The 17,979-nt window shown below is 36.9% G+C and overlaps 1 protein-coding gene and 1 long non-coding RNA gene across 18 annotated transcripts in view; both read right to left on the bottom strand.

Moving 5' to 3' along the window:
- LOC116251709 (uncharacterized) overlaps positions 1 to 5,861 on the bottom strand; it is a 27,634-nt gene extending 21,773 nt beyond the window's left edge. For 8 of the 17 annotated variants that reach the window (XR_007572281.1, XR_007572282.1, XR_007572283.1 and 5 more), the window contains exons 1-3: positions 5,461 to 5,861; positions 4,745 to 4,905; positions 4,502 to 4,643 (exon numbers count right to left, since the gene is read on the bottom strand). Coding sequence is in view for 4 of the 17 variants with exons in the window: in XM_050075598.1 (XP_049931555.1) it covers positions 4,502 to 4,643; positions 4,745 to 4,905; positions 5,461 to 5,678 (521 nt within the window). In the remaining 13 variants the exon portion in view is untranslated. Of the gene's footprint in view, positions 1 to 4,497; positions 4,644 to 4,721 lie in introns of all 17 variants that reach the window. The other 9 variants (XR_007572287.1, XR_007572291.1, XR_007572284.1 and 6 more) reach the window with 3 other exon arrangements.
- Positions 1 to 15,826, bottom strand: part of LOC116251735 (uncharacterized) — a 66,417-nt gene extending 50,591 nt beyond the window's left edge. The window contains exon 1 of the long non-coding RNA XR_007572292.1: positions 15,674 to 15,826. This is a non-coding gene — a long non-coding RNA (uncharacterized LOC116251735). The remainder of the gene's footprint in view (positions 1 to 15,673) is intronic.
- Positions 15,827 to 17,979: the final 2,153 nt, after the last annotated feature.

Genomic DNA, 17,979 nt, shown 5'->3' with positions numbered 1-17,979 from the left:
ATTTGGGATTCCATCCTAAGAATTAAAATTAGAAGTCTGATTTTAAACGGTCTAGGACGTTGGATTTTAAACTTATATATATGATACGGATTAGAGGCCTCATCCAGTCCGGTTTGGGATGTTGCATTTGGGATTTCGACCAATGGTCAAGATCAGAGGTCTCACCTGATCTGGTCTGGGATGTTGGATTCAAGATTTTCAATATATATGATACGGATTAGAGGTCTCATCCAATCCGGTTTGGGATGTTGGATTTGGGATTTCGAAAAATTGGTCAAGATCAGAGGTCTCACCTAATCCGGTCTGGGATGTTGGACTCAAGATTTTGGATATATATATGATACGGATTAGAGGTCTCATCCAATCCGGTTTGGGATGTTGGATTTGAGATTTCGAAAAAATGGTCAAGATCAGAGGTCTCACCTGATCCGGTCTGGGATGTTGGACTCAAGATTTTGAACTACCAGCTAGAACATAGATCTCACCTTATCCGGTCTAGGATGTCGAATTTATATTTTGAATGTGGATGTGAATTTTAAAATATTAACCCCCAAGTCTAGACCATGTTTAAAATCGCTTTGAGTATACATACAATCCAATGGAATTTAGAAACCTAAAAGTGAAAGGTGCATTTACAAACTTGAGAATTTTGCAATGATTTAAGAGAAGTGCGAAATCAAATCCAAAAAATTGAAGATCTCTAGTGAAATTGAGAAAATTCCAAGAAAATCAATAATAAGAATTTGAAGTCAATTTACAAAATTTTGGAAAACATAGAGTGGTTTCAAGATTTATAAAACAGGAAGTGATTTCAAAGATTCATAAACCATTTGTATCAGTTCTATGACGTTTGATTTAGGGTTTGCATCTAAGAAATAGATCAGAGGTCTAATCTCATCTGGTATGAGGTGTTGAATAGGGATTCAGAGTAATGTTTGATCAGAGGTCAGCACCGATCCGGTCTAGGATGTTGCATGCAGGATTTAGACCAAAGCTTCTGATTGGAGGTCTAGTTTTCTACAGTCTCAAATGCTGGATTGGATTTTGAACTTTAAAACTCGAACCTCTACTTTACACCACGCTAAAATCATTTTAAAAATTCATTCAATCCACTATAACCAACAAACATCAAAATGGAAAAGTGCATTGAAAAACTTGAGAATTTGACAAGCATTAGTTAATATTTTAAATCAAATACAAGGAATTGAGAAGATTCGAAGATCTATATAGACAAAGTAATATTCTTCAAGTGATTTCAAAAACTCCTAAGGGATGTGAAAAGAATTTACAGGAAATCAAAAAGCCACCCATCTGTTTCATGTGATCAAATATGTTTCATGTGATCAAATATATGAGACGGGATTTGAAATTTTGATATAAGAGATAGATGAGAGGTCCGATCTAGTCCGGCTTGCCAAATGGAATTTGGGATTCCATCCTAAGATTTAAAATAGAAGTCTGATTTTAAATGGTCTAGGACGTTGGATTTTAAACTATATATATGATACGGATTAGAGTCTCATCCAATCCGGTTTGGGATGTTGCATTTGGGATTTCGACCAATGGTTAAGATCAGAGGTCTCACCTGATCTGGTCTGGGATGTTGGATTTAAGATTTTCAATATATATATGATACGGATTAGAGGTCTCATCCAATCCGGTTTGGGATGTTGGATTTGGGATTTCGAAAAAATGGTCAAGATCAGAGGTCTCACCTGATCCGGTCTGGGATGTTGGACTCAAGATTTTGGATATATATATGACACGGATTAGAGGTCTCATCCAATCCTGTTTGGGATGTTAGATTTGGGATTTCGAAAAAATGGTCAAGATCAGAGGTCTCACCTGATCCGGTTTGGGATGTTGGACTCAAGATTTGAACCATCAGCTAGAACATAGATCTCACCTTATCAAATGGAATTTGGGATTCCATCCTAAGATTTAAAATAGAAGTCTGATTTTAAATGGTCTAGGACGTTGGATTTTAAACTTATATATATGATACGGATTAGAGGTCTCATCCAATCCGATTTGGGATGTTGCATTTTGGATTTCGACCAATGGTCAAGATCAAAGGTCTCACCTGATCCGGTCTGACATGTTGGACTCAAGATTTTGGATATATATATGATACGGATTAGAGGTCTCATCCAATCCGGTCTGGGATGTTGGATTTGGGATTTCGAAAAAATGGTCAAGATCAGAGGTCTCACCTGATCCGGTCTGGGATGTTGGATCAAGATTTTGGATATATATATTATACGGATTAGAGGTCTCATCCAATCCGGTTTGGGATGTTGGATTTGGGATTTCGAAAAAATGGTCAAGATCAGAGGTCTCACCTGATCGGGTCTGGGATGTTGGACTCAAGATTTTGGATATATATATGATACTGATTAGAGGTCTCATCCAATCCGGTTTGGGATGTTGGATTTGGGATTTCGAAAAAATGGTCAAGATCAGAGGTCTCACCTGATCTGGTCTGGGATGTTGGACTCAAGATTTTGAGCAACCAGCTAGAACATAGATTTCACCTTATCAAATGGAATTTGGGGTTCCATCCTAAGATTTAAAATAGAAGTCTGATTTTAAATGGTCTAGGACGTTGGATTTTAAACTTATATATATGATACGGATTAGAGGTCTCATCCAATCCGGTTTGGGATGTCGCATTTGGGATTTCGACCAATGGTCAAGATCAGAGGTCTCACCTGATCTGGTCTGGGATGTTGGATTCAAGATTTTCAATATATATATGATACGGATTAGAGGTCTCATCCAATCCGGTTTGGGATGTTGGATTTGGGATTTCGAAAAAATGGTCAAGATCAGAGGTCTCACCTGATCCGGTCTGGGATGTTGGACTCAAGATTTTGGATATAAGGTCAACGCTGATCTGGTCTAAGATGCTGCATGCGGGATTCAGACCAAAGGTCTAGATTAGAGGTCTAATCTTATACAATCTCAAAAGTAGGATTTTGACTTTTAAAATGTGAACCTCTACTTTAGACCATGCTTAAAATTGTTTTAAAAGTTCATGCAATCCAGTGTGATCTAGAAAATTCAATGTTGAAAAGTGCACTTAAAAACTTGATAATTTAACAAGCAGTTAGGAAATATAACAAATCAAATACAATAACTTTAAGGATCTAACAAGAAATTGAGAAAAGTCAAAGAAAATCAAAAGAATTTGAAGTCAAATTGCACATCAAACATGGCCTGAAACAAGAAAAAGGGAAATTTTCCTTTCTGTCAGTTTACCGTGGAGAATTTACCCTTGAAAAAATTCCCCCCCAAAAAAATCCAGGCCATCAAACGTGGCCTAAAGGAGGCCAGGCTTCACACAGTCTTCCTAATGCAACGACAAATTAAATTCTATAACTAAATATCAAAAATTCAGAAAACCATAAAAGAGGCCATGCTTCACACAGTCTTCCTCATGCAACGACAAATTAAATTCTATAACTAAATATCTAAAATCAAGTTCTAAGATTAGAGATACCAAGCAGCTACAGAGAGAGCATGCATATAGCCTTCAGAAAAACCAAACTACCAAGAAATTGGGAACCCAAGTCTTGAAAACCTTAGGTCATGAGTGATTATGAACAAAATTGACAATATAAGAAATGAATATATGATTATTCCTTTTACTCAGGAAAGATAACCAGTATCATAAGCATTAATTTTAGCTGATAAATGATAAGCGAACACTTGTTTCGTCCATGTTGACAATATCTCATGATAAAGTCAGTGCCATAAAGTATAAACAACAATGACAACATACCATTCCTCCAATATATTAATGCAATGGGTGTCAATAAGAATAAAAAATGCACAATTCTGAACAGAAGTTGAATATACATTAAAGATTTCTAAGAATGAGTCTAAAAGCCTTGAAGGATATGAATCAACCAATTTGTATCCATTAGCTTACAGAGAAAAACACAAACTGCACATGCAAGATGTACTGTCAGAGTGTCAGTGCAACCACTGCAGGTGTTTGAGGGCAATCCCTTCATGGTTTTATTTGAACCGTCAGGGATATTCCAAGATAAAATAGTATTCCATCGGCTTTAGCAACTTAGTTTCACAAAATGGCTTAACCTCCCTTTTGTGACTCAATTTCCAAATATGTTTTACAGCATGTAGTTTGAACACCATGCAAATTTCATCAGCTTCTTTTCACCTTTATGAAACAAGTTTTACTAATTTTCTGCATAACTTCTCCACCCAAATATCCACTTTATTCAAGACTTACTAAACATGAGATGTACGTGTCCAACAGTAAGAGACACCTACATCTATGCCCAGAGTAACACAGGAAGCAACATATTACATTGTGACTATAAGCTGAAGTCAAATGCATCAAGTATTCTAAACGAAAAAGCAATATGCCCAGACTAGATTCAAACAACAAATAGAAATATAGCATATAATCGTATAGAAAAGAAACTACATGCAGAAGATAGAACGTAGCACTTTAGGATAAAAACACGCTGACCTGGTTGGCACTATTATGCAGTGAGACCACCAACAAACCAAACAGAAATGAGGCAGTAAATCGTGAGTATCAGGCATGTTGCAGAATGCCCAACAGCTTGAATGCCCACCTTCCCCATCCATGAGAAATTTAATGTTCAAAGCTGATATTGCAAACACATAGATAAAAGGCATTGTCATTCAAGAAGGAAACAGGAAGAACCCAGCAGCCAAATCATTACCAGAAGAGACCCAACCGCAACACCTGACAAAACACCCAATCTCTGTGGACGGGCTGGTTGGAATTTGAATAGCCGCACGCTAGATGCGATGAATGCACAACAATAATCATAGCACCCAGCAGTCATCTCGACAGTGACGGCCCAGCAACAAACCCAAAGACGATAATGGCGATCTAGCAGCAATCTGAAGCGGTTGTCGCGACTCAGCAGCAAGATCAACAAAACGGCATGCCCAAGCGACAGATGTCAAGAGTGACACAAGTGGCAGACCCAACAGCAACCTAAGGGACGACGGAAGGCGGTAGACCCAGTAAGAACGACAGCAACGACCTAAGCGGTGACCCACAACCGAACCAGCAGGGACCCAAGCGGTGGACTAACCAAAAGCGAAAGCGGCGACCCAAGTGGTGACCAAAGCATCCGACCCAATGGCGAACCAAATGTTAAAAACCAGCAACAACCTCAACGGAAGAACCCAACCAAAACCTCAAAGAAAACCCCAGCCCAGTGCCTAAATGAAGGACCCCAGCCTGAAATGATAAACCCCACGGACTATAGAGAAACCCCAATAGGAAACAACAAACAAAGACAATTGAAGGGTGGAGAGGGCTTCGAACAATCATCACACACCGGCGATGGCTGCCGGCCAAAGGAGGACGCGAACGGACGCCCTCAAAAGTGAGAGAGATAGAGATGTATCAAGCCCAGCAAACAATAGCAGGGAGTGAGTGTATCTTGCCTGCCATGAGTGAGAACCGAGATAGCGGACGGTCCTTTTCCGCCCACACCGATGAAATGCCGCCACACCATCTTCTCATCGCCGGACGTAGAAGCATTGCCCTGCTTCGTGGGTGACATTTCTTTCTGTAATCGACGACGCAGACGGCTTTTCCCTTTTAGGCGCCATAATATGAAGAACGAGAAACCGCCATAAATCAAGAAAGAAGAAACCGCCATAAATCAAGAAGAAAACGGGAAGGAGAGATGGCGCACGCTCTTTGGGATGCTTTCCGGCTACCTAATACGGAAGGAGCTGGCCCCATCGCAAATCCACTTTAAACCCTCTACATCTGGCGAGACCCCTACGCGCACGCCACGCCCTCCGGTTCACCGGTGGGCAGTGAAACCCGTCGATGCAAAACGAAGAAAAAACATATATGGTTAATAGTATATCGTATTCAATCCATAACGTCGCTACATGAGTAAAGTAAAATGTTCGCACCCTCTTCGTAAGATCTGCACTGCCATGGTTTTACTTGTATTGGTGACCGTTAAATTTGTCAATTTATCATAATTTTGCTACATTTATGTGAAATAATTAGAGTTATTATAAGAAAACTTTGGTTTATTCACATCACATCGAATAGTTTTGTTATGTAGTTGCACAAAATAGTGGGCAAGTTAGGCTTTATTATCCTTCTTGTGAAAGTGAAGCTTGGAATGTGACCAGAACGTATATCTATGTATGTCATATATATAGAAACCTAACCATGTCTCCGGCATTTATTTGTTTGTGTTATTATTTATTTTACAAGATAATTATTTCATCATACATAGATGAGAGCTCATGCTCCGACCTAATCTCTTAAGTGGTGTCTCGAATGTTGTTCCTATGACACTTCAACTTTACTGTTAGTGTGTGCCTTTGTTTGTAGCACAAGAAAATTGACACATCAATTATTAAAACAAAAACTGACCACCTAATTTATATATAAGTATTTTATTATAGTTTTAGTTAAAAATAACTTACATATCAAATTTTTGTATTTTATGATCTTTTATTAAAATCAAGTCGGGCCCAGGTGGCAGGAGCATGAGGCAAATTGAATCAAAACCAACTTCATTTGGATTGGCCAGGCCGGCTTGATGCACAGCCCTAACAACGCACATTTGTAACCTACATGAGGATGCATAAGCGGGTGCAACTGCAAGCTGATTGGGCTAGGTGAGGCTGCAGATACATTGAACAGGCTGCGCTATTTGAAGCCAAGAGTTGGTTCAGCGCGGACCATTCCAAGACCAACTGGGTTATTGCCTTAGAGTGAAGAAGACCGCATGAAAGGATAACAAGATCGTTGTCCTCCTTGGCATCGTAAGTGGGAAACACTATCTTTAAGGGCCCATTTGATGGGAAGGATATTTCATGTAGCATTGGAAATAAAATCTAAATTTTTTAACCGTTGAGCTCTCAAAGTATTAATTAATCCAACGATTCTCTTTTTCATCTTTTATTCCTATCAAACTAAGAAATTTATTTCCTGAAACATAAACTCAAGTCCAACAAACACAAAGGGGGTCTTGGAAATCTAGATTTTGTTTAGATTTCTTTAATTCCTTAAATAAGTTTTTAAAAACTTATTTCCAACTCTATATTTCTAATGCATCAAACGGCCTCTAAAAGAAAAAGAAAATTATAAGCAGTGTATTTCTTTTTTTTATTGCAAAATGAAATTATTTATTTTATTTAATGCTTGACAATTAATTTAGCTGAATCCCTAAATCGGCTAATATAAAAAAGTTAACATCTGATTAAAAAATTAACCCAAACGTAGATTTTTGAGAATGATGTACAGGCAAATCCAAATTTGGTTTTAAACAACCATCAATATACCAAGTTAAATTTTCTTATATTTAACATCCATACATTTTATAAAAGTCCATAATTCAAAAATTCATTTGTAAACTTAAAAGTCGGATTTAGATCATAGTCGAATTTTAAATTTCAGATTCAAAAACAGGATAGTTTTTTTTATTCATTAAAAAAAAAAACAACTAAAACACATGAACATCCGATAAATCGAATCTGGTAAAATGGGTAGATCTGATATATGATCTATTTAAGCATCCTAGCAATGGTTTATATAAATATATTTATATATATTTTTATTTTTTGATAGCAACCTTAGGGAGGGAATATTTGATGAGAATATGTTGGCTCCATTGATTTGAACCTCCTTCCCTATCTGTCATGATAGTTTACTTCAGCGGCCAAGAACTTGTTTCGTAGTGAGAAAAATGCAAAAAATTTCCAAAAAAAAAAATTATATCATAAGATTGTGATTTCTTTTCTGCATATGCCAGTTTCGTTTGTCTTCATTTGCCTACTTATGATGCTCCCTCTTTAAGATTGAGAAATTTATTTTTTGGAACATAAACCCAAGTCCAGCAAACACGAAGGGGGTTTTGTAAATCTGGATTTTGTTTAGATTTCTTCAATTCATTAAATAAGTTTTTAAAAACTTATTTCCAAATCTATATTTCTAATGCATCAAACAAGAAAATTATAAGCAGTGTATTTCATTTTTTTTTTTTTGCAAAATGAAATTCTTCGATTTTATTTAATGCTTCACAATTAATTTAGTTGAATCCGTAAATCGGCTGATATATTCACTGAGTTGGCAGCTCATGGTAGCAACCAACAAATTCTCAGAATCAAACAAGCTTGGACAGGGGTTCTGTTACTTTTGCAGCTCCATAATTCTCTATCTCTCTCTCTCTCTCAGCAATGATTTATTTCAAGTAATACCTAATGTCGCAAACTAATGATATGACAGTGGAATCAGCGCAGGGGCTCGAGGAATTCATGAACGAAGTGAAGTTGACAGCAAAGCTTCAGCACTTAAACCTCAGTTTTTTTCCTTAATCAGGGAAACATCCAATCTTGAGATTATACTCTCTAAAATTGTTAACTGGAACAGTCAAATTTGATTGAACTGCAGTTTTGCCGCAAAGATGGGCTTTCCATCATGGAATGCCGAAGAACAAATATCAGGAACGCAAAATACATAGATGCAAATGAATTAGAAAAGCGCTTTTGCGCTTATTGAAGTTTTATCTGTAACATGGATTAATATTAAGCTTTAGGGGCTTTTCGCAAGAGATTGCATTTCCACAATTAGTTCCACGGCAAGAACATCAAGAAATATGAATACTGTTCTTCACGAAACCACCGTTCGGCCGATTGACGTGAACTCAATTATGCTTGTCCATCTATATTATATAGTTCAATCTTATCAAAGCAAGTTCCCAATTTTCACAAGCTGCAGGAAACATTTCCGATCTACTGTCCACGTGTAAACGTGTATATGCTTGGTGGTGATCAAACTCAACCAAATACTGTCAGAGTTGTAGGAACCTAGTAAGTGCTCTTGCTCAATGTTATGAGATGGGTTCTGCTGTGTCTCCCAACACTCCCCCAGCCTGATGTATGACTCTAAAATCGTTGATTAAAATGTGTGCAGTGGGTACATGCCACCAGAATATGCATTGGAAGGGCGCTACTCTGCCAAATCTGATGTCTTCAGCTTTGGAGTCATAATTCTCGAGATTGTGAGTGGGAAGAAGATGACAGGTTTCCAGGAAGTAGAGGACTCCATGAATCTATTAGGACATGTAAGTATGTGCACCCCTTTTCCTCTCTCTCCCTGTTTACTAAGTCGCGAATAGGCATAATGGTCTACTATGCAGTGTAAAAGCACATAAACTGTTCGCTAATATAGACCCAACAAATGCAGGAGAAAAAGCTTTGAGGATCTATTTATAAACCTGTATCAATGAGTTGAAATCATACATGGTAGCAACTCCCTTTTACCTTGCAAAATACATGCATAGATACCTACTAAAAAATTTGAAATTCATGATCTAGATTTTTCGGCTAGTATGTCCCTCTCCTGTAGTAAAAGCTTGATTTAGGATGTGATAGAGGTATTTGGCTGGAAAAGTTATACATATATATAAATATATATACACACAAAAAAGTAAGATGCTTTTATGATTTTCTGACCATTGATAGTTTATGCATCAAACTTTTATCCGGTGATTGATTTTGATATACGTGAGTTGTACTATACAGGCATGAAAGCTATGGAATGAGGGCAAGGGATCGGATTTCCTTGATCCATTATTAGGAAAACGATGCCAGTTATATCAGGTGATGAGGTGCATCATGTGTCCTCCATTGTCCTTGTGCTAAGCAGTAGTTTCTCTGCAACTCTGCTTGTACCTAAGCAGCCAGCCTTTTCTTACAAAGGTAGACATCGGGAATTGGGTTCATCTCCTATGGAAAGTGAACCAACGGCAACCCCAATTTCAATGGTGGAAGCCAGATAATAGTCAAGAATACAAGAATTGAGGGTTCAGAGGATCGTTATTGATTTTGATGTTTCTGAAATATCTGTTGGAGAAATGACCCAGGACATTGTTTCATCATGAATTCACCTGATGTGGTTCAAATAGCCACAAAATTATGGCAAAAAGCTGATTCTAGAGAAAAATTTTCCAGATAAGTCCTCGAACCCCGAAAAACTTTTCCAACCCACACGCACAGGGGCCCGACAATTTTCCGGGGATGAAAAAGGGTACCCGTCCGTCAGGGCTTCGCGTCACTCTTCACCGTCTCGGCGCAGTCGCGAAGAAGGCCTCGTTGTCCGACCCTTCGTCTTTCTTCGCCGGCGCTGCCACCATCACCTAAGCCGGTCTGTCCATCGCTTCTGGAACCCTAAATTTTGACTTCTCTCAAAAAAAGCAGAAGCTCAGGACCAGGAGCAGGGCCTCCGTTTTTCCCATGGCGTACGAGAAGGAGCTCGCCGTTGCCAACAAGGCCGCTTCCCTCGCTGACCAATTCTACAAGGTATATCTCTCTCGTCTCTCTTTCCCCCCTCCACACTTCCTCGCAGCCCCCAACAATCTTCTGTATAACTATTTAAAACAACAACCCATCATTTGTTGTTTTGTTTATTTTGATGGCAGCATGATAGGGGCACACGTTGACTGCTTGATTAGATGCATTTGGTTTCAGCTGGTTTGTGAAACGGATAAAGAAGGTTCCCTGCAGCAGCAGTTTTCTGCAGTCATTCTAAGATATCACCAGCACACTGTCTTACCAAGTATGCTTTCTGTTTCTCTTGCCTTTGTTGCAATCACATGATTTCAATGTAAAACAATGAGAATTAAGGTCAAGTAATTGGTTTCCTAAGTCAAATATTGGAAGCTGAGAAAGGCAGCGACTGACCAACACACTATATTCAATTTTACAGATCAAACAAGTTAAGAAAACCAAAACAGGACGACTTATTTATAAACAATACTAACATATCAACGCGTCATGTCTCCTGAATGTGAAAAAATATAATTACTAGAACTTACATCAAATTTGAACGGTAACAGGCATATTTGAAGGTATGGAAATCTTGTATTTAACTGCTTGAATTATGTCTACAAAAAAAGCCAAACGAAGCACTTCTAATTCAAGCTAGTTCTTCTTAAACAACAAGAACGGAAGACATGCTTGGCAAAAAACCACCGTTATAGCTCAATAGCAGCGACAAAGACTACCGGTATTTATCTATACCGGTGCATTTCTTCGACGCTATACCTACTTATAGCGATGATATGTTTCCCCGCTAAATCAGGCTTTTACCGGTGTTGCTTGTCGCCGTTGGAAGCCTTCACCGCTGTAGACTTATAACGGTGACATCGGCCACCGGTATATGTCATTAAAACTAATCATGCAAGCCGGCTGAAAGTACAGCCGGTGTTATTTGGAGAACACACCCAGTCCGTGAAGCGTGCACCACAACCCTGGCAGAGACACACTAGGTGTGCACCTAAGGTGCCAGGCTAACTCTCAGCTCTTTCTCTCCTCCCCTCCGTCTTGTGATTTAACACTTACATCTTTGATGCTTAAACAAATTTATCTTAAACAAATTTATCTGTTTAATAAACTGTTTATGAAAAATCGACTTGACATTTTGATTTCCGCACTGAAGGCACTTGCACTCTTGACTTCCTAACAGGGGATAGTTTGTCATTGTAATTGCCTTCATTGTTCGAAAGCTGCAGTCCACGTTATTTCCTATTTCAATTGTTCAATTTACTTTAGCATTGAAATTACAATTATCTAAGTTTGTAGAAACTTGATAAGTTACCTCTACTTGACAAATGCAAAGCGCTTGGAGGAATTCATGTCGAACATGGGATTTCCTGCGGGTGTTTCTCATAATATGATTGCACAGAAACCAAAGAGTTTCTAACGGACAGAATGCATGGCTTAGTCTCTACCAAATAGAGCTTCTGACGGGACAGAATGCATAGCCAAAAAAAAAAAAAACCAACAAAAAAGCCATGGCACAAAAAATTTAAAAATCCAATATAAAAAGACTGAAAAATCCAATGTAAATAGATTGAATAATCCAGTGCAAATAGACGTAAATAAAAAATCTTTCATCTAAAAAAAATTATAATTCATAAATGATAAAATCATAAAAGCAAAACAAAAACTGAAAATAACGTCTTAGGTGAATAGATATGCACAAAAGCATAATATTTATTCACCAAACATCAAGTTATAGTGCCATACTATAATAACCGCTAACCCCTTCCATAGAAACAAAACACCAAACTAAAAGATCAGTCTTCAGCCGAGAGCAATGCACAAAACATGGATTCCACACAAATAAAAAAAACAATCAGAAATACACATATAATTAAAAAAAGTTATAAAATTTGAAAAACAAACTATTATTAAGTTATAGTGTAATACTAATTAACCCCTTCTATGGAAACAAAACATCAAACAAAAAAATCAGTCTTCAGCCAAAGAGCTATGCACAAAACATGGATTCCACATAAATTAAAAAAAAAAATCAGAAATACACGTAAGGTATTAAATATTCCATGGCACAGAAAATCCAAAAACAAAAACCAAAGAGTTTCTAACGGACAGAATGCATAACTCAGTTTCTAACGGACAGAGTTTCTGATGGGAGAGAATGCATAGCTAAAGAAAAAACAAAACAACCAACAAAAAAGCTAGGCACAATAAACTAAAAAACCCAACATAAATAGACTGAAAAATCCAATGCAAATAGATAGAAAAATACAAAGCAAATAGACTGAAAAATCGAATGCAAATAGACTTAACATCATAAATCTTTCATCTTAAAAAAGTCATATTTCATAAATGACAAAATCATAAAAGTAAAACAAAGACAACTGAAAATAAGGCCTCAGCTGAATAGCGCTGCACAACAGCATAATATTTATTCACCAAACATTGAGTCTCATGTCTATAAAGTATGAAATAATAACTATTATTAGTGTCATACTTTATTAAACCCCTTCTATAAAAACGAAACATCGAACTAAAAGATATGAACAAAACATGGATTCCAGAGAAATTAAACAAAAATAAAAATCAGACATACACATAACGCCTTATCTATTTCACAGCACAGAAAATCCAAAAACATAACCCAAAGAGTTTCTAACGGACAGAATGCATAGGTCAGTTTCTAACAGAGAGAGCTTTTGACGGGATAGAAAACATAGCTAAAAAAAAAAACAACCAACAAAAATCCAAGGCGCAATAAATATAAAAATCCAACACCAATGCAAATAGACTGAAAAATATAATCCAAATAGACGTAACATCATAAATCTTTCATCTTAAAAAAAATGATAATTCATAAATGATAAAATCTTAAAAAGCAAAACAAAGACAACTGAAAATAAGGCGTTAGCTGAATAGTTATGCACAACAGCATACAATTTATTCGCCAAACATTGAATCTCACGTCCATAAAGTATGAAATACTAACTATTATCAAGTTATCGAGTTATACTATATTAACCCCTTCTAAACAAACGAAACATCGAACTAAAAAATCAGTCTTCAGCCGAAGAGCTATGTACAAAACATGGATTCCACAAAAATAAAAAGAAAAAAATCAGAAATACACATAACGCATTAACTATTCCATGGTACATAAAATCCAAAAACAAAAACGAAAGAGTTTCTAACTGGCAGAATGCATAGCTCCGTTTCTAACGGACAGGGTTTCCAACGGGACAGAATGCATAGCTAAAAAAAAAACCAAAACAACAAAACAAAATGCCAAGACACAATAAATTAAAAAATCCAACACAAATAGGCAGAAAAATCCAATGCAAATAGACTGATCCAAATAGACGTAACATCATAAATCTTTCGTCTTAAAAAAAAATGATAATTCATAAATGATAAAATCATAAAATAAAAACAAAGACAACTGAAAGTAAGGCCTTAGCTGAATAGCTATGCACAACAGCATAAACAACCCAGGCTCTAATACCATGAAAAGAAGACTGATAACAGTCACATACACAAACCCACAACAATCTCACAATGATGGGCACAAAACATACACAAACCCACAACAATCTCACAATGATGGGCACAAACGCCAAATCACAAAGGAAATGGAGAATGAGAATAATGTAATTGAAATCCGAAGAAGCTGTAAAAACAGAATATTTACAAAAAGATATCATGGTCTATATATACATCCAAAAATAATAAAAAACAACGAAGTATGAGCAGAACCACCCACTGGACTAGCTCCAACTCAGCTGAAAATATAATGATACAGAAAAATAAAGAATGTAAAAGAGTTACATATATTCACGTATACAAGCATGCATATTAAATGTACACCCATCCACCCACCCACACACACATATGTATATATGAGGCTCTCATATGTATTAAACACAAAAAAGATCATGCATAATATATATAAGAAAAACCGTCAATCCTAGTGATTGTTCAACTGTTTGGGCAAAAGAACAATACCTCCTAATAAAAAATTTTCCATATTGATCGTGAAAGAAGTCCATGAACCATCCAGGCCGCTAGTTGCCAACACATGACCTGCTGTCCATGCCAAAGTAGCCTGGTCAATGCACGAAGTTCAATCGCCCGTTAACTACTGTAAGGATTTGAAAGACCCATTTCTAGCTACAGACAACAAGAAATAAGTGAGTTGCACACATCATGACTAAAAAAAAGGTATATGAAAAAACATCATATAAGTTCCAGGAGATGCACGCCCTAGGATCTAAGAAATAGATGCAACCAACTTAGCTATTATTGACTTTCCAAAATATTTCAACACCCAAAAAATCAAGTACCTAAGAAGAGACGATAAAGTTAGATGAAGGACTTTTCACCATACAAATCAAAACACACACGCCTATTACCACACCTTCCAAAAGTAAGTAGTTCGGTAAATAAATAAATCCAGTCTGAACCTTTACATACAAGATTCCAAAAAGATGATTAAGGGGGTGGTTGATAAGAAGAATATTTTAGATTTTGAAGCTTATATATGTATTTGAACTCAACATCATGTCCTTTTTTTAAATACGTGATTATTATATTTAACATTTGCACTGTTCAATGTAGAAACATCATCTATATATATATATATATATATATATATATATATATATATATATATATATAAATCCACATTACGTTTACAACTACACAAATGTTCGAAAACCACCACACCTAAGTAGTGTAGTTTTTTAAGGTTCTTCTATCATCAAAGAAAAAAGTGCATTTTTAGGCACATCTTTTGCCCATAGTCAAAAAATCGAAACTAATATCTTTTACAATTTTTAAAATAAGGGCCATAAGTTCAAGAAGACTGTCAAATAAGGGCCTAAAAAGAACTTCTAGTAATTGGAAAAATAGAAAAAATTAGCAAGAACAATAAGGTATAATTAATTTAGCAATCCGCAACTTTTTCAGATTAAATTGAATTCCAGATTTTTAATTATCATTTCATCAAACAAGTCTTTTTCAATTCTGGAATCAAAATTCTAGGCCATCAAACACAAAAGGAAACCGAAACCAGTCTTCAGCCGAAGAGCTATGCACAAAACATGGATTCCACAGAAATAAAAAAAAAATCAGAAATACAAGTAACGCGTTAACTATTCCACGGCACAGAAAATCCAAAAACAAAAACCAAAGAGTTTCTGACGGACAGAATGCATAGCTAAACAAAAAAAAAACCCAAAACAGCCAACAAAAAACCAAGGCACAATAAGCTAAGGGATCCAACACAAATAGACTGAAAATCCATGCAAATAGACTGAAAAAACCATCGTTTGTAATCGAATCCTACCGCTGTGGCTGCTTCTCGCCGGTCGGAGATCTGCTGGGTGGCGGAAAACGCACCGGTCCGTCGGCAAGTACCACCTTTCCATCGGACTGGCGTCTTGGAAGTCGGAAATTTGCAAAACCCTAAATGCGGACGAGTTTTACTGTTTCGACTTATTTCCTCTCTGTCGATGAAGGCTTTTTAACTTTTAACTTTATCGTTTTATAAAATTTATTCCGCTTCTACCATTAAATTTTTTTTGAAATTACAAATAATGCCACCGTGGGGCGTGGGCTCCAAACAGAAGAAGCGTAAAAGAAGACGCGTTTTTTCGATCCGACCGTTTTTTTGAAAAACTGCGTTGGAAATCAAAATCTCGCGTTTTAAAATTTATTTTCGAATATATCTCGTTTTTCTTTACTTTAAATTATCAAATTCTGAAATGAAGTAGCAGATTATTCATTTGATAATCAGTTCTGTTCTTGTGAGCATAAAAACTGTGTATTATCTTGAAATTAAAACAAAGAAGCAAAGCAAACTAAAAAAACGCACTACTTGTGAAGCCTGGTAACAGGAGGTCTCTTCTAGAATGAAGAAATTCAATGTGCTAGAATGGTTTCATGCTTTTGACTGAAATTATACATAAGTTTGAAGTGGGCATAGATTCACTTAAAAAAGCACGCCAACCTGCTAATATTCAGTATGGAAAAAAAAATGTGGAAGATTGGAGCTGGCACTATTTGACTTGCAACTTATCATGGCAGCAATAAAAAAATTTCTCCCAATCAAGTAAGCTTGTACAAGGTGGCTTTGGTTCTATATACAAACTAACACTTATATCCCTCTCACTCTCCCCCACCTCTTTAGATGTGTTGGTGTGGGTGTGGGTGTGGGTGTGGGTGTATATATGTATATATATATTTGAAATTTGTGCTCCATTATTTAGATTCTATATGAATCCAAATCAACAGTTTTTATATTATTTTAAGTTTATTAAAAATTAGAGAGTCGTAAGAGATTGTCGGATTTTGAATTTTTCTTTTCTGATCACTTTTAGATTTGAGCCTTTTGGTTTGGTTAGTGGAGTCAGATTTTAAAAACTGACAGAAATCTGATTAATCCACCACTGAAATGGCGTAAAGGGTGATAAATAGTGGACTTCTCAAAGGCATGATGACATTGTCTCATACTGGCTATTTGAGGCTTATGAGAATTCAAGTGCTTCTAGTGGACAATATGCTTGTTGGATTTCCAGTCATGACGAAAAAGAAAAACAGATAATAAGTTCGCATTTTTGTGATTGTAAGGGTATGCTGGAAGGAGCGCAGGAAGTAGCTCTCAAGAGGCTATCCATGGGTTCGAAAGGAGGCACTATGGAGTTCATGAATGAAGTGAGATTAGTAGCAAAGCTTCAACATATAAACCTGGTACAGCTTGTAGGCTGCTTTGTTGAAGAGGAAGAGAAGAGAGGATTTTGGTCTACGAATACATGCCCAACAGAAGAGCTGCGAAGCGAGGATAGTCGCGAGTTTCCTTCTTGTTCATCAATCGGAAAGAAAGACAAACCGGGCACTACGGTGAGACATGAAAACACCCAATCTCATTCCAACCTCGAAATGTGGAATCGTCTTGCGCCATATGTACTGAGATTGTTCGGGAGACATGGTTCAAGCCCGGGGAATCAATGAAAAAGCAGAAGCAAAAGAAGAGTGTGAGACCGACACTCGCAAGCGAGGTGTAGCGCATCTGTTTTGGGTACAGAGGGCCATAGGTTCGAATCCTGTCACCTTGATGTTTTGTCAGCGTCACCTTGTCTATCGACACCCCAAAGAATGGACGAGAAGCTGCAAGAATTCGACGCCAAGCAACTTGACCTCGATGACAATCGACTTATGCCTCGACATATTCCTGTTTGGTTTGTTTCTCTTGATGCCTTTGTTGCAATCACAATTAGGTGCTGCACTGGACATGATTTAAATGTAAAACAATGAGAATTATGGTCAAGTGGTTGGTTTCCTAAGTCAAATATTGGAAGCTGAGAAAGGCAGCAACTGACCAAAACACTGAATTAAATTTTACAGATCAAACAGGTCAAGAAAACCAAAACAGGACGACTTCCTGATTTATAAACAACACTAACAGACCAATGCCGTCATGTCTCGTGAAAGTGAAAAAAATATAATTACGAGAACTCACATCAAATTAGAATGGTAACAGGCATATTTTAAGGTATAGGAATATTGTATTTAACTGCTTGAATTATGTATAAAAAAAAAGCTAAACGAAGCACTTCTACTCAAGCTAGTTCTTCTTAAACAACGAGAACGGAA

Source organism: Nymphaea colorata, chromosome 1 (assembly GCF_008831285.2).
Source record: "Nymphaea colorata isolate Beijing-Zhang1983 chromosome 1, ASM883128v2, whole genome shotgun sequence".
Classification (NCBI taxonomy): Eukaryota; Viridiplantae; Streptophyta; class Magnoliopsida; order Nymphaeales; family Nymphaeaceae; genus Nymphaea; species Nymphaea colorata.
This window is presented reverse-complemented; position numbering and strand designations above follow the sequence as displayed.